Source organism: Cynocephalus volans, chromosome 1 (genome assembly GCF_027409185.1).
Source record: "Cynocephalus volans isolate mCynVol1 chromosome 1, mCynVol1.pri, whole genome shotgun sequence".
Classification (NCBI taxonomy): Eukaryota; Metazoa; Chordata; class Mammalia; order Dermoptera; family Cynocephalidae; genus Cynocephalus; species Cynocephalus volans.
In genome coordinates, this window is record NC_084460.1 from 135,861,601 (window position 1) to 135,879,069 (window position 17,469).

General features: G+C 41.3%; 1 protein-coding gene across 1 annotated transcript in view; it reads left to right on the top strand.

Moving 5' to 3' along the window:
- MYH15 (myosin heavy chain 15) overlaps positions 1-17,469 on the top strand; it is a 130,598-nt gene that overhangs the window by 93,106 nt on the left and 20,023 nt on the right. The window contains exons 29-33 of the mRNA XM_063092013.1: positions 2,446-2,564; positions 5,438-5,634; positions 8,578-8,927; positions 11,098-11,222; positions 14,422-14,537. Of these exons, the coding sequence (XP_062948083.1) occupies positions 2,446-2,564; positions 5,438-5,634; positions 8,578-8,927; positions 11,098-11,222; positions 14,422-14,537 (907 nt within the window). The remainder of the gene's footprint in view (positions 1-2,445; positions 2,565-5,437; positions 5,635-8,577; positions 8,928-11,097; positions 11,223-14,421; positions 14,538-17,469) is intronic.

Below are 17,469 nucleotides of genomic sequence, written 5' to 3' on the forward strand. Positions count from 1 at the left end.
ATATTGTACATATTTGGTTTTCATCTATTTCCTGGCACACAGCTCCTAAACCTTTAGAATCTCTGGAGTGATGAGTGTGTTTGGTGTGCTAATGAGATGACTGGTGGCTTTGGTCCCCTAGGTAGCTTCAGGATGGGGGCTGGTCACCAGAAAGAACAGGGCATGCTTACTTAGAGCGTTGGGGCTTCCAACCCCACCCCCGACTTCCAGGGAGGGGAGAGGAGCTAAAGATGGAGCTGATCACCAGTCGCTAATGATCGAATCAATCCCGCGATGTAATGAAGCCTCCATAAAAACCCAAAAGGACTGGGTTCCAGGAGCTTCTGGATTGCTGAACACATGGGAGTTCCTGGAGGGTGGTGCACCTGGAGAAGGGGTGGGAGCTCAGTGCCCCTTCCCATGCACCTTGCTCTGTGCTTCTCTTCCATCTGGTTGTTCGCCTGTATCCTTTGTAATATCCTTTATAATAAATGGGGAAATATAAGTGAGAGTTTCCCTGAGTTTGTGAGCTGCTTGAGCAAATTAATTGAACCCTGGGTGGGGTTAGGGGAGTCGTGGGAACCCTGATTTATAGCCAGTCAGAAGCACAGATAAAACAACCTGAGGCTTGTAATTGGCATCCGAAATGGGGGGCAGTCTTGTGGGACTGAGCCCTCAACCAGTATGCTTGACATTATCTCCAGGTGGATAGTGTCAGAATTAAGTTGTAGAACCCCCAGCTGGTGTCAGCTGAAGAATTGGTTGGAGTGTGGTACACGGCCTCCACCCCCCACGCACATTTGGTGTTAGAAATGTTGAGTGACTGAAAATAGAGAGAAAAAAGTTTGTTTTTTCCTCTTTTACATTGTATAATGAAATGTGTCAACATTTGGAAGATGTGCATAATTCAGTGAATATACATTTTTCAAATCACTCCTACACGATGTTACAAAATCATGTGGGGTAAAAGATTCATTCATTGTTTAAGATAGACCAATGAATTTTAATGTAACAGAGTAGGAAAGTTTATTGATATAGTTTGATTACATATTGCAACTAATCCTTAAGAAACTTCCATTCCTTGAGTTTTGGTGTAGTATCAAATGATGTTCATGGTGATCTGAAAAGACAATGAAAATACACGTCCCTTTTCCAATTACATAGCTGTAAGAAGCTGGATTTTCTCCATATACAGGGGCTTCAGTGAAAATAATATATTTTAATAGACTGAATTCAGAAGCAGGTACGATTCTCTAGCTGTCTTTTGTTAAGACAGAGGTTTTTGAAAATACAGGACAATGTCATTCTTCTCATTCATTTTTTTGGTTTTGGAAACTATAGTTTTTCCCCCTGAAAAATTGTTGTTTATATTAACATGTTAACAAACATATGTTGTTTTTTATTATTTTAAAATGAATTAATACATATTTAAAATTTTTCATTTTAATTTCTGATACACTGTGCATTAATGTAAAACCCACATAAACAAAATCTCTTTGGGGTGCTCCATGATTTTTAAGCATGCAAAGTGTTCCCGAGGCCAAAAAGTTTAGGAAGTGCTGCTTTAACTCAAACTGATGCTCCCTTCTAATGCTGAGAGCTTTAGAACTTGTTTGTAACAAGAGGGTTGGGGCTCATAAATAGTAACTGGGGCTTTCAGTGTTGCACTAATTGTGCTATAGAAACTACTACCGTTGCCTAGGATTGGTTCAGCTTTTAGTACCATTTCTAATAATCATGGCATTTCTGTCCTATAACTAATGAAAGAAGTTAAGCAAGGAGGGTAGACTAGAGTATAGTAGAATTTTTCCTTCTCATTGTCACATTTCCTACCATTTAATGACAATTTATAATATCTGTTTAGCAATTTAGTCTACAAAGTACATGCACATTTAATTTTTATTAACAATCTTTTATTACATTATTATCTTCATTTTACAAATGAGGCAAAAAAAAGTCATAATTATCTAAAAATTATATAGCCAGAAATTGCTAGAGAACCACACGTCATAAACAAGAAAGAATGGAATAGAAGAAGGGAATGTGTTCTTTTCAAACTTCATTTGAATCTATCTCCACTGATTACTAGCTATGTATGTTTCTCTGTCAGTCATATTTAAGTAAGTTCCTCCTCTGCAAAATGGGTAATATCAAGGAATTATGAGAATTAAACTGCTAATATGCATAAAGTACCTAGAGTAGATTCTCCAAAAATAATAACTACTATTATCTGTTATTGACTCATACTTACAACTAAACATCAGTTTCTTTTTAGGGCTCTCTCATGGGTCCTAGGAGGATCACTGGCAAGGTTTTGTTGATAACTGGATTCTCAGATCCTCCCTAAATATCAAAAATATGTTGGGAGGAGTCATTCTGGTTGCCCTTAAAGTCAGTAAATCAAGTGGTGGAGGCAGTAAATGAGGATGACCGTGATTGACGTACTCTGTGAAATCTTTCTCTTAGGCGAGTCGCTAAGGAGGCTGGAAGTGAAGGAGGCTGTGATAAGCCAACTTTCCAGGGAAAAGAGCACCTTCACTCGGCAGATTGAAGAACTCAGAGGACAACTGGAGGAGGAGACCAAAGTAACGCATCTATTATCTCTCACCAGTAACCTGACTGTGTTTAAAAAAAAAAAATAGTGCATGTTGGGTCAGCCTGAATATCTTTTATAAAAGAAGGGAAAATGCCCTAGAAGTTATGAGGGAAAAAATTTTGTTGGACCTTACATATGCCAGAAAGAGCCCTGATGACTGAAGGATCTTCCTCAGGGATTCAAATTGCTTCTAGTTTGTCAGATTTAGAGCAAGCAAAATATGTGTTTCCATTTTGCATTGTTACTTGAACAGAGGTGTAGCAAGGTTCTTTATGGATTTTGATTCTGAACTGCACATCAAGAAGTGAAATTAAATGAGAGACTGGAATGAAATAGACAGGCCTGGGTTAGCAGACTATTACTTTTAAGTTGCCAGTCAATTATAGAAATTAGTCATTTCTCCCTAGGAAAATATATAATGTTGCTGGAATTTGACCTCAGTGAAAGTGGTTCTTTAAGGAGAAAGCATGGTGACTAACGTGAGAGATGAATTCCTTGAACCCTGTTATTTAAAGCTAATTCTTAGTTCATATTCAAGGCAGCTTGTTACTAAGACCCCAGAGTACCTCACTTGTATATGCTCTCACTGCAAAAGCACATACTCTGAAGATGGAGGTAGCTGAATCTTTGTTTTTAAATATGTAAAATGTTTTAAAGTACCATTTTATTCTCTTAACTCTCCATATTTTCTATATTATATACAAATTTTTAAATTACTAGCACTGCTTGTGCTTCAGACATCATACCGGACTCTTCTCTCATGTTTTCTCAGTCTTCATGTCCATCATATGAAGCAGGTAGAATTATATCTTTATACATGAAGAAACCAAGGCTCTGAGAAGACAGATAATTTGTCCAAGGTCATACAGCTAGTGATACACTGTGAAGAAATTTAAGCAGATAGTGGAATGACTTTATTTATATTGTAGAAGATCTCTCTGGCTGCCTTCCCAGTGACTTCCAAGTGGCCTACAAGGCCCCCCGATCTGGCTCCAGCCTCCTTCTGTGACCTTACCCCATACATCTGCTTCTGTCATTTACTCCCCACCAGTCGCCCTGGCTTCTGTTCTGTCCTTTACACAAGCCACCATCATTCCTGCCTGAGGAATCTTATAACTGCTGTTTTCATTGTTTATAGGCCCTTCCCCAAGGTCTTTGGGGGATGATGAGAAGGAGCCAAACATCATGTCAGTCTGTCTTATTTATTTATTTTTACTGCTATTAGAAATTTTACTTTTTGATTTGTTTTCATGTTTATTTAGTGTGTCCCAACCTAAGTGGCTCCTTAGGGCAGTGACTTTGTATTTGTCTCCCTTACTTCTGTAATACTAATGCCTAGAACAGTTGCTCAATAAATTTTTTTTTTTTTTTTAAAGAAAATGTAATTTTATTAATATTATTTTTTACATTTTAGGATGTTGCAGAGCAGTTGAGAGGGAGGGGGAGAGAGGAAAGGGGAAGGAAATGGGATGGAGGAAGGAGGAGGGATGGGAATGAGGCCTGTGGCACCCCCTCATTCCCACAGGGGAGACTGGGGGCTTCCAGCAGTGGCTTGGTCATTGCCGGGCTGGAGGCAGATTTCAGGGGGGTGTGGCAAAAGCCCTTGCCCCCTACCATCCCAGCTCAGGAATCCAGGGCCCTTCTTGCTGAGGCTTGGTGGCCGTCGCTGGGTTGGTTGCACGTGTCGGGGGAGGTGACTGAGGCCCGAGGTCCCCCACTTCCTGTGGTGGCTCCGTGGTTGCCTCTGAGCTAGCTGCATGTGGCAGTGGTGGTGGAGGGGCAGTTGTGCCACATATAGGTTTTAAAACTTCTTCTTTATAAATAAAATTAAGTAAGAGGAAAGGTCAAAATTTGAACTCGTTTATCTGATTCCAAAGCCTGCATCCTCTTGGAGTCTCTGTTTATCATTCCCTCTCATTCAGCACCCAGAGGTGTCTGGCTGAGGCTGCCATTAATTAAGCCTTGTGCCCTCAGAGCTGCATCTGCCAAAGAAGACACTTTTTCCTAATTTGCATAAAGGACCCATGAGGACTGGCCAGGGGCCCTGTCCTTCCCACTACACTAGGTCATCTCCTGGCAATGTTGCTGCTACTTTAGCCGGACCATCATTTAAGTGGTAGAAATATTCATTAAATTCAGCTCTGCTGTCCAATAAATGTAGGAGCCACAACTATACTACAGTAAGCTATAAAAACTTAGATTTATATTAATTAAAATTAAATAAAATTAAAAATTCAGTTTTGACCACACATACTGTACTGGGCACATTTTGAATGTCAGTTGTCACGGTTGGTGAGCAGCTACTACACTGGAAATTGTACATATAGATCATTTTTATCATTAGAGAAAGTTCTATTGGGCAGCACTATTTTAAAGTGATAAGAGCTAAGGTTTTCGGGGATTTTGTTGTGAAACAAAAGACTTTATTTTTCTCATCAATGGAATGAAAAATTTATACTAAATCTCAATGGTTCTTTCTAGTTCAAACAAGATCTGAGTTATATATCGGTAGCTATAAAATCATATTGCCTAAATGAGAATGCATGTTGTCCTTACGACTGTGTGTTCTCCATTATTTCCAGAACTCCAGGCCTATCTCCTGTTGAAGCCAATAGTCAGGCTGGTATTTCCCTAAATAGAACTCTCTTCCCTATTTTAATGGCAGCAATTAGATATTTTCTATCCTTCCTCTTCTTGTTCCCATTTCTCTCCTTGGTATTATCTCACTAGGTTCAGATTCAGATTGAATCTGTGGCAGGTTGTTATTAACCTTATCTAAAAAATATTACGTCATCTTCAAGCCTTTCATAGTTAATGGTGGTACCTTTTTTTTTTTTTTTCTTAACACGTGTCCCCCTTCAGTCACAGAGTGCCCTGGCCCATGCTCTGCAGTCAGCCAAGCGTGACTGTGACCTTCTACGAGAGCAGTACGAAGAAGAACAAGAGGTCAAGGCTGAGCTGCACCGTGCCCTAGCCAAAGGCAGTGCTGAAATTGTGCAGTGGAGAATGAAGTACGAAAACCACGCCCTCCAGAGAACGGAAGACTTGGAGGATGCCAAGTGAGTAGGGCATGGTAACCCCTAACCTGGAGATAGTCTCTCGGAGGAGAAGGAAAATAACTGTGTCTCCAAGGTCTCATGGTATGCACTTGACAAATCTTTGCTGAGTGCATGATCTAGCCGCAAACCAAAGCTGAATCAGTCACTGCTGACAAGGAGCACAAGCTCTGGAGGGATGGAAAAAATAAAAATCGTGATAACAAGTGGTAGAGACTATAAAGAGGTCCTGGGGAGAGAAAGGCGGCTCATTCTAGGGGTACAAGGGAAATCCTCACAGAAGATGTGACTTTGAGCTATGGTTTGAAAATAGGTTATCACTTAAAATCCTATATTTCATTGGGAACACCAAAATAACTGAGTCCATGTGTATACGTGTCTCCGTATATCAAAGTCATTGTGTCTCTGGTCTACAACTTGTAGAGTACAAAGTGGTCTGTGAAGATGGACCGGGAAAGATGGAAGCATTTTAGGGTCTGTCATCATGTCTTAAGGGATAAAGATTGCTTTGAAAAGAAATTACTTCCTAGCCATCATTAAGGTTAGAATATAAATTGTGTAGCCAATGCCACATAAAGGTTTTAAGTTCTTCACATGAGCTACACAGGTTTTAGGGCCCAGCTGAATCCAGACTTGGTTCCAGGGTGTGGTACTGAAGCATTTTGCTTAGAGGTCAAAGGACTGTGTATCATTGAGAGAAAGTATCGAACTAACCTCAGCTTATCATCATTAAAGGTTTACTTCAAAAGAATGCATGGTAGTTTGGCAAAAATCCAGGCCAGATCAATACATTTCTCTTTAGTTTCAACCAGAAATAATGTTTTGCAGTTCTTTACCTAAATCTTTGAGAGGCCTTGCCGTGCAGTTGCTGAACAGCTGCTGTGTTCTGTCCCAGAAGGAGTACCAAGTGATCCATCTCTGTATCCATAATAAGTTAAAAAGGGCTTTGGTATAACACATACTAAAAATAGCTGCAGGAGACGATTTATCAAAATTCTGGACCACAGAAAAGTGGGGCTTTGAACTGAAATGCCTCCTCCTCATATCCAAACATGACATTTTCTTCTGAAGTAAGATTTTTTTTTCCTTCTAATGATTAAAGAATTCAGTGAAAGTGCCTACCTGTCATTCTGTTTCATGGCTTCTTTGGGTGGTAGAAAAGAGAGAAAGAATATAGACTACTTTATAACCATATGGATTTGTTGGAACTAGTTCTGTAGTGTGTAACAACTAAAGAAAAAATGGGCAAACATGGTAATATCTGAAGACCCTTTTTGTTTTAAAATTAGTTGAACATCAAATAAATGAAGCTTTGTCTATATCATGCTTTTTCTCTAAGTCACCTTAGGGAGGTGGGCAGCTAGAAAAAAATCTAGGGTTTTTGTTTTTTGTTTTAAATTAGAAAGTTGAAGATCTGCCTGCTTTGATTTCCAGGCTGGGGTTCATATGATGGCTTAGTTTAGCGGAATTAAGCTCACCTGAGATCCAATTTCCTACTTCTGAGTTCTAAGTTCCCCAAGGATAAGAATTTGATTTCTTCTTCTCCTACGTCCCTTTATATATCATAGGCAATTAACTGGGTGCTTATGGTTGGCAAGTTGAGCAAAAAGTAATTGATATTAAACATAGAACAAAATTATGAATAAAAAAAGGGTGACCAATTTGTCCAGTTTTCCCTGGATTTTCACAGTTTTAGCGTTGAAAGTCTCATGTCCTGGTAAAATTCTCAGTCCCAGGCAAACCAGCATAATTGGTCAGCCAAAGTAAAACTTCCATTTTCTGGTACCAATCTAGTATTTCTAAAGTAGTTAAAATACACGTACTTGTTTTACAAGACTCCTACTGTCTTAGGTCAGATAAAGCATTAAAATCTCTTCTTAACAGTTAAGAAAAATGCAGCAAAGAAGTGAAGTGACTATGATCAAAAAGCCAGTGAGCAAGGATTTGTTGTTAGAGCTGAAATCCTTCCTGGATGTTGGGGACAGATTGGTTTTTACAGGATCCCACCCAAAAGGGGCTTTATTACCACATTGCTCTGTTGTGGTCCATGTTTAGTCCTGAGGACCTTTTTCTGTTTAATAACAGTAGCTCAGGCAAAGCTTTGGTACATGCAGTACCTTTTATTTAAGAAGTATAATGAACGAGTAAGAAAGGGACTGCCAGCACCCCTGCAGGAGATGTAAGTGAAAGAACGCATTTCATCCGTTAGAATTCCTACAAGCTCTGTGTTATGGGGACGGTAGGAGAAGTAGTCTAATAAGCCACTCCACCTCAGAAGATGCTGGGGGAACAGCACATGGGGGTCAAAGTAACCTTGAAGAGCAGCAGGACCTGTGAAGTGAGCATAATGATGGGATGGATGTGGGTATATAAACCTGGGCAGAGGAGCCACGGTGGAGAAGGAACTCAGAAGAGAGAATTGTGGCATGTTTAGGAGCCACATGATAATGTTTAGGGAGACAGAATGAGCAGGAGAGAGCAAGAAGGTGTTCCTTAGAAGACACGCAGTTAAGGAGCTCGTTAGCGACTGAATGTGCCTACAGATGTCCAAGTTGCTTACTGTTGAGGGACTGTTCAGTACAATCTTCCTCCTTCCCATTTCTTATGAAATCCTCAGTAAAGCCTGGATTGCTTATTAAGGGTTTAGGATAAACAAATATTTATAGAAATGCAAAGAGATCCTGAGTGCCAAGTCTGGGTTGGCAAAGGGTGAGGGAAAATAAAGATGATGTGCACATGGGAGCCAGAGGATACAGTCAGCAGACATCTGGGTTCTGTGGGTGCAAGAAGGTCAATTTCAGACATGAGCTGCTTTTGCTTCATGCTATTAAGCCAACTCAGAGGCTGTCCTGTTCTGTCCCTAAGCACTGTCTTTAATCCAGGACAGACTTGCTGAGCTTTCTGAGGGATGTTGCTTCACTTGCCCTTTGGGTCTCCCCTTCTCAGGAAGAAGCTGGCAATTAGGTTGCAGGAGGTGGCTGAAGCCATGGAGGTGGCCAATGCCAGAAACGCCTCCCTGGAGAAGACCAGGCACCGACTGCAGCTCGAGCTCGGGGATGCCCTGTCTGACCTTGGGAGGGCTCGATCTGCAGCAGCCAGGCTGGACCAGAAGCAGCAGCAGTCTGACAAGGCCCTTGCAGACTGGAAGCAGAAGCACGAAGAGTCCCAGGAGTTGCTGGATGCCTCTCAGAAGGAGGTCCGGGCCCTGGGCACGGAGCTCCTCAAGTTCAAGCACGCCTATGAGGAGAGCACCATGGGCCAGGAGATGCTCCAGAGGGAGAACAAGAAACTGCAAGGTACTCTGTGCCGGGCGCAAGCTCTGGGAGAGCCTGGGCACGGGGCAAGCTGTCTTCTGTGGGAAGAGGCCTCAGCATCTTCATGCTCCCATTCATGGGAAAACTCTCCAATTTTTAATACTTCTTTTTGAGAATTTTTTTTTTTACTACAGGTAAAATTTGTATTAAATTAATTCTAAAAGTAAAACTAGTTTCCTACCTGGGTTAGCTCTAGTTCCACTCTGTAAAGGAAGCCACTGTTAAGAATTTGTTGATATTCATAGCCTTACCAGGATTTTCCATGTATATATACATGTGTGTATTTTTTACCCAAATTACACATTGTTTTACACCTTTTATCTTTTTATTTATCAATATGCAGTATTTTCTAATTTAACAAATACTTTTGTAGCCCAATAATGCCAGGCATTATTCTATATATGACTATTCATTGTTTAGTTTTCAGAGCAGTCTTCGTGTTTGTGTGCTCATCTGTAAACTGGAGAGTATATTGGTCATGAGATTAAGTAACTTGTGTAAATTCACAGTGGATAAGTAGCAGATCTGGGATTTGAGTCCAGCCAGCTTGGCTCCAGCATGTACACACTCAACTACTGAGTTATGCTCCTTTCCCACGTTCTTTGTGGTTCTTTGCATGCCTGTCCATGGAGACCCACCATGTGCTTTTTTATAGCTACATGGTTTCATAATAAGGATGACTGTCACTGTGTAACTAGACTTTATTCATTTTAGATCCAACCATTCACAAATATAAATAATCATATTATACTTCTCTGTACATGTATTTGTACACATGTAAAAATTTTCAGTAGGATTGATCCCCAGAAATAAAATTGTTGGGTTAAGGAATGAATTTTTAAATTTTGATCTACTGACAAACAGCCCTTCAAAGAAGCTGCCAACATATACTAGCACCATCGGTTATGTTCATGAAAACCCTGAGATGCCCTGGAAGGAAGTTCATTACTATTAGAGGCGTAAATGAAACTTGCTTTCTCTGTTGACCTACATAGTCCAAGATCGGGTCACTGACTGGGCATTTGAGAGGTGCTAGAACAGTGGTTAGAAAACTAACAGTGGTTAGCTGCACCCAAAATGTCTGGAAAGCTTGTTAAAACATAGATGTCTGGGGCCCACCCCCAGAGTTTCTGAGTCAGTAGGTCTGGGATGGGGCCTGAGAATTTGCATTTCTAACAAGTTCCAGGTAAGGCCCATACTGCTGGTCTGGGGGCCACAGTTAGTGTGGGGTGGGGTTTGGGCTTGAGGGAGCTTTTCCAAAAGCTTTCCAGGTGATTCTAAGGTGCAGTCAGAGTTGAGACCCACTGCCCCAAGTTTTCTCTTGGAGACTCCTCTTCTGGAGAGGGCTTATCAGAGAAGAATTTGTTATTCAGTGAGAATTTTTATCTAACATGTATGTTTTTGTAACTTTTAAAAATTGAGCTCCCTCTACGACCTCTGGACTAGGTAATTCCCAAAGCTACTGGGCTCTGCCCCACCCCTCAGGTACTTCAGGCTTCTTTCATGAGGAGGCAGAACCAACAATTACCAACAGTTACCAAGTGGCAGAGGCATTGTGACTTCTGAATGCATTACTTTGTCAGAGGCTCATGTTCATGAGAGGCTAGCCCAAAACCCTTAAGTGCTTGAGCTAAAGCCACTGTCTTCCCTGAGCCCCTTCTGGCCTCTCTGGGGTCATGCCTTTGTAGCTAGCAGACAATGACTCAACTTACGCTTTAAGTTCCTGCCTCAGTGTTGAGTGGTGGCAGACACAATGGCAGCCACTGGTGTTGACAGCTAAACACTTAAACTGGAAGTGCAGGGATTCCAGGTCTGTCTTAGAGTACCTCCAGGTGGAATCTGGCATGGCTGACAGCAGGACCACCATGTGAAGTTGTACAGGTTGTCCAATGCACAACCCTCTAAGAAGCACCATCCTCACCAATTGTTGTAGACAATTTTCTGGCAGATGGAAAAAGAATATGTTAAAGAAAGGATGCCTTCTGATTCTAACAAAGGTCCTATACAGGCTAGTGGTGGCCCTGCCATCGAGTTACCAAGGGCAGCCTGACCATGGTCCCAGCAAACCTCTAGGAAGAGTGTGCAGGGCCTGACATCATGGGTCTGAGATTGAGACTTTCACTAACTTTGCTTTTCTTTCCATTCTCTTCAGAAGAAATTTCTAATCTGACAAATCAGGTTAGAGAAGGAAACAAGAACTTAATTGAAATGGAAAAGGTCAAGAAACTGATAGAACAAGAAAAGAGTGAAGCCCAGGTGACACTGGAAGAAGCAGAGGTATTATCACAAGGGAGAAAGAAAGTTTCCATCATTGTGACAAAGCAAAGACTGGCATTCACATAACAACAGCAGCAACAACACAATCACACTTACTCAAGTGTTCACTACCTTATAAGGGCTGGAACAGGCTTGATATGCATTATTTTACGTAATCACGGTAGCAAACTGTTGTCTCTTTTTACAAACCAGGCAATTGAGGCTCAGAGAGCAGGATAAACAATAGTGAATGCAAATCTCCTGATTGTAGTGAAAACAGAAACCGTGTCTATCTTGTTTGCCAGTTTATGCCCGGACCCTTACTACTCAACATGTTGCCCATGGACATCACCTGGGAGCTTGTTAGAAATTCAGAATCTCAGCTCTTTCCCAACTCTGTTGATCCCTTGATGTTTCATATGCATGTTAACATTTGAGAAGCACTGGCCTAGATCATTGTCTGGCTTGTAGTAGAGGCTCAATAAATATTTGTGCAATGTTGAATGAATAGATATCATCATAGCTGCTCCCTCTTTAAACAGGGTCTGCCAAAAAAAACATTTTTTTTTTTTCAAAAAACTTTAGGTAGTTTTAAAAATGAGATTCGAAGTGATGTTCCCAAGCATTTGTTCCTGAAAGCTCATCTTTGTGCAGATATTTGACAGGAGTGTTTTCAGTGTTGTGGATGAAAAATTCAGGAGAAATCTCTAGCTTTATCTCTGAGTGTGTGTTAGTGATTGAAAGGACCACTAAGAAGACCTTTTGCCAAAAAAGAGGGTGAACTAAAAAGAAGAAAGTTATCCAGTCATGGTCGTGAGATGGTTCACAAGCCCTACATAGTCTCATTTCCCACAGCTGAATTTAACCTTCCTCATTTAGCCTTTGAATAAGCACCGGGGCACACTGAAATACAGCCCCTACCTACCCACACACCACTAGAAAAAATTTGTTTTGCAAGACATGACAGTTTGGGGCAGGTGCCCTTTGGAAGGTATGGTGATGGAAATGAGATACTTAAGGACTGCTCTGTGCCTAGCATTGTCTGTTAAATTTTCCTCACCATTACAATTCTGGGAGAAACCTTTCAGGCTGAGGATGTGGTCATATTGCCCGGTGTGTTGGGTTGTTAAGTGGACAGCTCCGGATGCAGCTCTGGCCCTTTTATGCATAATTGTTTCCCAAGGTCTTCTACATTTTATAGAGAATCCTTCTTTCAGTCGCAGTCTGGTGTTCCCTAGCAAGGCTGCTCCTGTACATTTGGTGAACCTTGTTTCATTTCCTTATTCCCTTTGGTCCTTTGGCCATCCTGGCTAGGGATTTCCTGAAGCTGCCACCTTAACCAAGAGAAGTAACTTTTATGGTAGAAATTTCAAGCACTATGACAAGCCAATGAGAAATATGATTGGCAGGGACAATTTTGCTCCTGTGCAATGTATAGGCATCTTTGTATATTAAATCAACCAGCACCCACGTCAAAGGTGAGGATGGGTTTCCAGAAGCAGGATCTGAGGAAGGGATGGCAGGTACCAAGTCCGGCTGCGATGGTGGCAAGAAGCCCCTGAAACAGCCCAAAAAACAGGCCAAGGAGATGGATGAGGAAGATATGTCATTCAAGCAGAAACAAAAAGAGAAGCAGAAGAAACTAGAGGAACTGAAAGTGAAGGCTGCAAGGGAGGGCCTCTGGCCGCAGGTGGAATTAAGGAATTTGGCAAAAAGTAAGCTGTTCCTTGTGCCTGAAGGCACCCTTGATTCCACTCCTGTTTAAACATATAGATTCCCTCCCATAACATCTTTTGCCACCTATAGCTGGAATGAAGTGTTGTCTTGTCTTGGAGCCTGTCGTATACTTAAGAAACTTTTGTAGGAAAAAAAAAAGGTGAGAATGACATTAAGGCCATAGCACTCATACCCTTTAGTACCACTAGATGGCAGTACATTCTATTTGCATTTTCTCAAGTTCTATCTTCAGCCACGTCCATAAATACTTCATCAACTTGGACATGTATTTGTAACATTGGGTTATTTATTTTCCCGAATGCACCTTTATGAGAAACTTTATCAGATTTTTTTTTAAGCCATAAAACTCAAATTATCCAGGTCACCTTCTCTAAAGATTCACTTTCTCAGTGCATTCTAGAGGGTTAGAGGTGTCAGTTTCCCCCCTGAAGGAACTATACCATCCCCTCTGAGGAAATTGCTATCCAAGCAATTGTTTTGGGTTTATTTTCTTTTATATTGAGGTAGTGTCAAGATAACAGCAAGGGAAGCCTTATTAAAATTCCCAACATCATTCTTATATTTATTTTAAAATTGCTTCTCAGTTTTACTTTTTGCTTTTGGTGGTATGTGCTAAGCACTCCTCAGAAGAAGCTGTAAAAAATAACTCTTGCCCTCAGGACTGTCCATAGCTAACTGTCCAATAGATTGTATCACCCCTTGTGTTCCTATATCATCAGTGTCCTCCAAGCGTTTTTTGGGCTGCTGCTTCTGTATATGTTTTATCTTTGGAACAGGCTTTAAAATTTTAGTCAAACCTATACTTTTAAAATCAAATCACCTTGATAGCATCACTGGAAATAATTGCCTTGCCTATATTTAAATACTCGGAAGGGCAGGGCATCTCCCTACCTGTCAGGTAGTCCATTTGTAGTGGTAGTATTGATTATGGTGATTATGGCTCACACTGAGTACTACATGTCAAGTGCCTCCTAAATCCCTTTATTCTTCATATGACAATATTTGGACACTATCCTGTTGCCTGCACTCTGAATGCATTCAATTTTTCCTTTATCCCTCTGTGATGTCCAGAATTAAATATAAGATTCTAGGTAGGAGTTATCACCTTCCTTGTTCTAGCTTTGATACTTCTATTGATTCATTCCAAAGGTGGAATATGTTAGAAAAAGTCAAGAGTAATAAATTTAAAAGTTCAAATATAGTCACAGACAAGATTCAAATTTTCTATTTTTAAAAATGCTTTAGAATTCTAGTTCTCAAGCTACAGCAAAGACCTAAACTTGTCAAAGCTATAAGTGAAATGACAATCAAAAGCAGTCACTTGTCTCCCATCCTGTTTCAGTCTTCAGGGACCTGACTTGAACCTACATCTCTCCCAGCAACTCTAAAGAGAGCTATGTTAGTGACACACATTTTGAGGGGGAAAAAAAAACTTTTGTCCAAAAGTGGGCTTCATTTAGTGCTTTTTGTTTATGTATTTCAGGGAGCTCTGGAGCGTAATGAGAGCAAGATTCTTCATTACCAACTCGAACTCTTGGAAGCTAAATCAGATCTTGAAAGAAGGCTTTCAGAAAAAGATGAAGAAATAGAAAATTTTAGGTATTTAAGATTATTTTGATGAGCAACAGTCGCATATTTCAGAATCCTTGACTGAACAGAACTCATTGTGTTTGGCTGCTTTTATGACCCCTGTTGGAACATTACAAAAGAAAAAAAAAAAAAAAAAGACTTAGTCACTTAGTCTAACCCTATATTAGACCCTTTCTAGGAAGCTCACCACTATTATAAAGGAATACCTATATACAATTACTATCAGCTTTTAGGATTTTCTTATATTCAAATAGCTTCTACTCATATGAGACTCAAGATAAAACACCAAAAACATAATTATATGTATAAGGATTGTGTACACTGGGTCCCCCTATAACAAGTCTCTTTCTTGGACATTCAAGAAACCGATAATGCTGAATCCTGGAGGAAAGGATTAAGAAATTCAGTGCTGTACATTAAAATTAAAGCCAGATCAGAGTGCAGTTTTCACATACCCCCTGCCTGTACCTGTAGCCACTTGTCTGGAAAGGGGCAGAAGCCAATAGCTATGCTGCTTGTTGAATCTGCATTGAAGCAGCTGAGTCTTAATGGTCAGGAAACTGAATTACACAGGACTCATGGGTTGCGGGATCTTTTCTTAGCTTCGTCCTAACAAACTGAGGACTTTAGACATTCCACTTCTTCAGCTCTCAGTGAAGCGAGGGGATAAAGGCAGCCCCTATGTGTCACAGAAGGTGGTGAGGAAGACCAGCAAGCTGATGTTGGCCGAGCACTTCACACACTATAGATCAAAGGCACAATTATGAACACGTGGAATTGATGATTATATTATCTATCTGATCTATTCTCTTTAGTCAATGCCCTATGTCAGCAAGGAAAATTGAGTCTGAGATTCAACTGGCAACTTGCTTTCAATGTGTTTGTTAAAGAATTTTTTTAAAAAACCCTGTTAACATGTTCAATTGAACGGGCCTCTTTCCCGTAGCTCAGTTTCAGACAAAGCTCCCATGGGGGTCAATTTTTTAATGAGAATGTCAAGCCAAATTTGGCCCTCTGTGTGCTCTGTCTTTGCTTTCACTCACTGGCTTTTCCTTCGGTGGGACTGACTGTGGTGAGGAATTCTGGTCTACTTAAGAGCTCTGAGTCAGTGTCTAAAAGAATTTTTTTGATGAAGGGCAAAAACACTGGGCCTTGATATTTGCCCTACTTCCTTCCATTAGGTACAAAAATGAACATCTCCTTGTGCTGCTAAAAAATAAAATAAAATTGATTTCAGGTAATGTCAAACCTGTGCCTATAAATAAACTCAGCTGAGGAAAAACGAATCCTCAGAGAGTCTACTCCTCGTCAGGTACATGTGAATGTCATACAGCAGTTCACCAATTATAATAATCATAGTGCAAAGGAAGCTGGAAATCCAAAGAGCTAGGGCTGGAGAAGAAAGAACTGAAAACTAGGCATGAGCTGTGAACGGGCTGAGAAAGGAAGGGGCAGCTGGAGGCAGGGGGATGAGCTCTTCATGAGTCTTTGTTAATGATTCATAGTAACTATAATAGGTACCTCCAGAAAGGAAAAATGAGCACATCTTACAAAATATCACAACTACCCCAGACCTCTTCTGCTCTGTGTGAGCACAGATTGCATCAGAGTGCCTTGGTTTAGTCCGATGGTTTAATCTGACTTCGGGGCTAGAAGAAGATCTTAGAAAAGCTGAATAGAATAATGGAGAAATGTGAGCAAAGCGGGCCGAGCCCGTGGTGCACTTGGTAGAGTGCTGCGCTGGGAGCGTGGCGACGCTCCCGCCGCGGGTTCGGATCCTATATAGGACTGACCGGTGCACTCACTGGCTGAGTGCCGGTCACGAAAAAACGACAAAAAAAAAAAAAAAAAATGTGAGCGAAGCGTAAGAACCCAAGTCATCTATAAGCCAGGTAAGTTATAGAACTCAAGGAAAATATTGCCTGAGGGCATGCTGAGGTTTCTAGGTCCTATGTCCACTTAAACCGTCAGAAACACCACAGAAACTGAAGGAGGTAGGACAGGACCCAGGAAGTTTCAGGGTCCAAGAAAGTGGGACAAGAGTGAACCACAGGCAAAGGCAAAACCTTGATAGTGCAGCAAACTAGGAGCTCGTTCCCCTCATTCTCTGCTGCTGAGCTCTCTCTTCCATTCTGGTGAGGACTCAGCCAGAGTGAGTCCAGCCTGGAGGCTGCTGGTGGCAAAAAGTATGAGCAGGTGGCACATGTGTGATACGTTTTACTTGCTCCACGGGTATCTGGGCACGTAAGGTTGGCTGATATTCTAGTCAGAGCTTCCTCAACTTTTATGGGTGATAGGGCTATTTTTTATTTCTGCAAATGTTACCACTGGCATTTCTAAAGGTAGGGAGGTGACATACAGTCACTGAGGGAAGGAGAGGACATGCTTTGGTGTCTGGCCTTGATCTCCATCCTAGACACAGGAAAGAAAGGGGGCCAGCCCAAAGGCCAACTTGTGTCCACAACTGCTGTGGAAGTCAAGCCCTACTGCAAGGTCCAAGACTGGGCTGAGAACAGTTTGGTCAGGTGCGTCCTGAATCTTCAGGGACCACCAACTATATACCTCTTCCAACTATTCAAGGAAATGCTGAAACGTGTGAGGGCGTCACACTGGCCCAGAGCTACGGTGTACCTGCTCTTCCCAAACACACCCAGAGAGTTGCTTTGGGAATGAGGCACTGAAATTCCTTACTCTATCGTAGTACATTTGTTTGGTGTAGTTTGATTGCCTATCGAAAGGTTAGGCAAACGTTTTCTGTAAAGGGTCAGATAAATATTTTCAGATGAGTGGGCCATACGGTCTCTACAGCAACTACTCAGCTCTGTAGTTGTGTCTTGAAAGCAGCCATTGACAAGAGGAAATCAAATGGACATGGCAGGTTTTAGCCCCCAGCCCATAGTTTGCCTGCCCTGATCCATACTTCAAGTAGCTAGTAATGTTC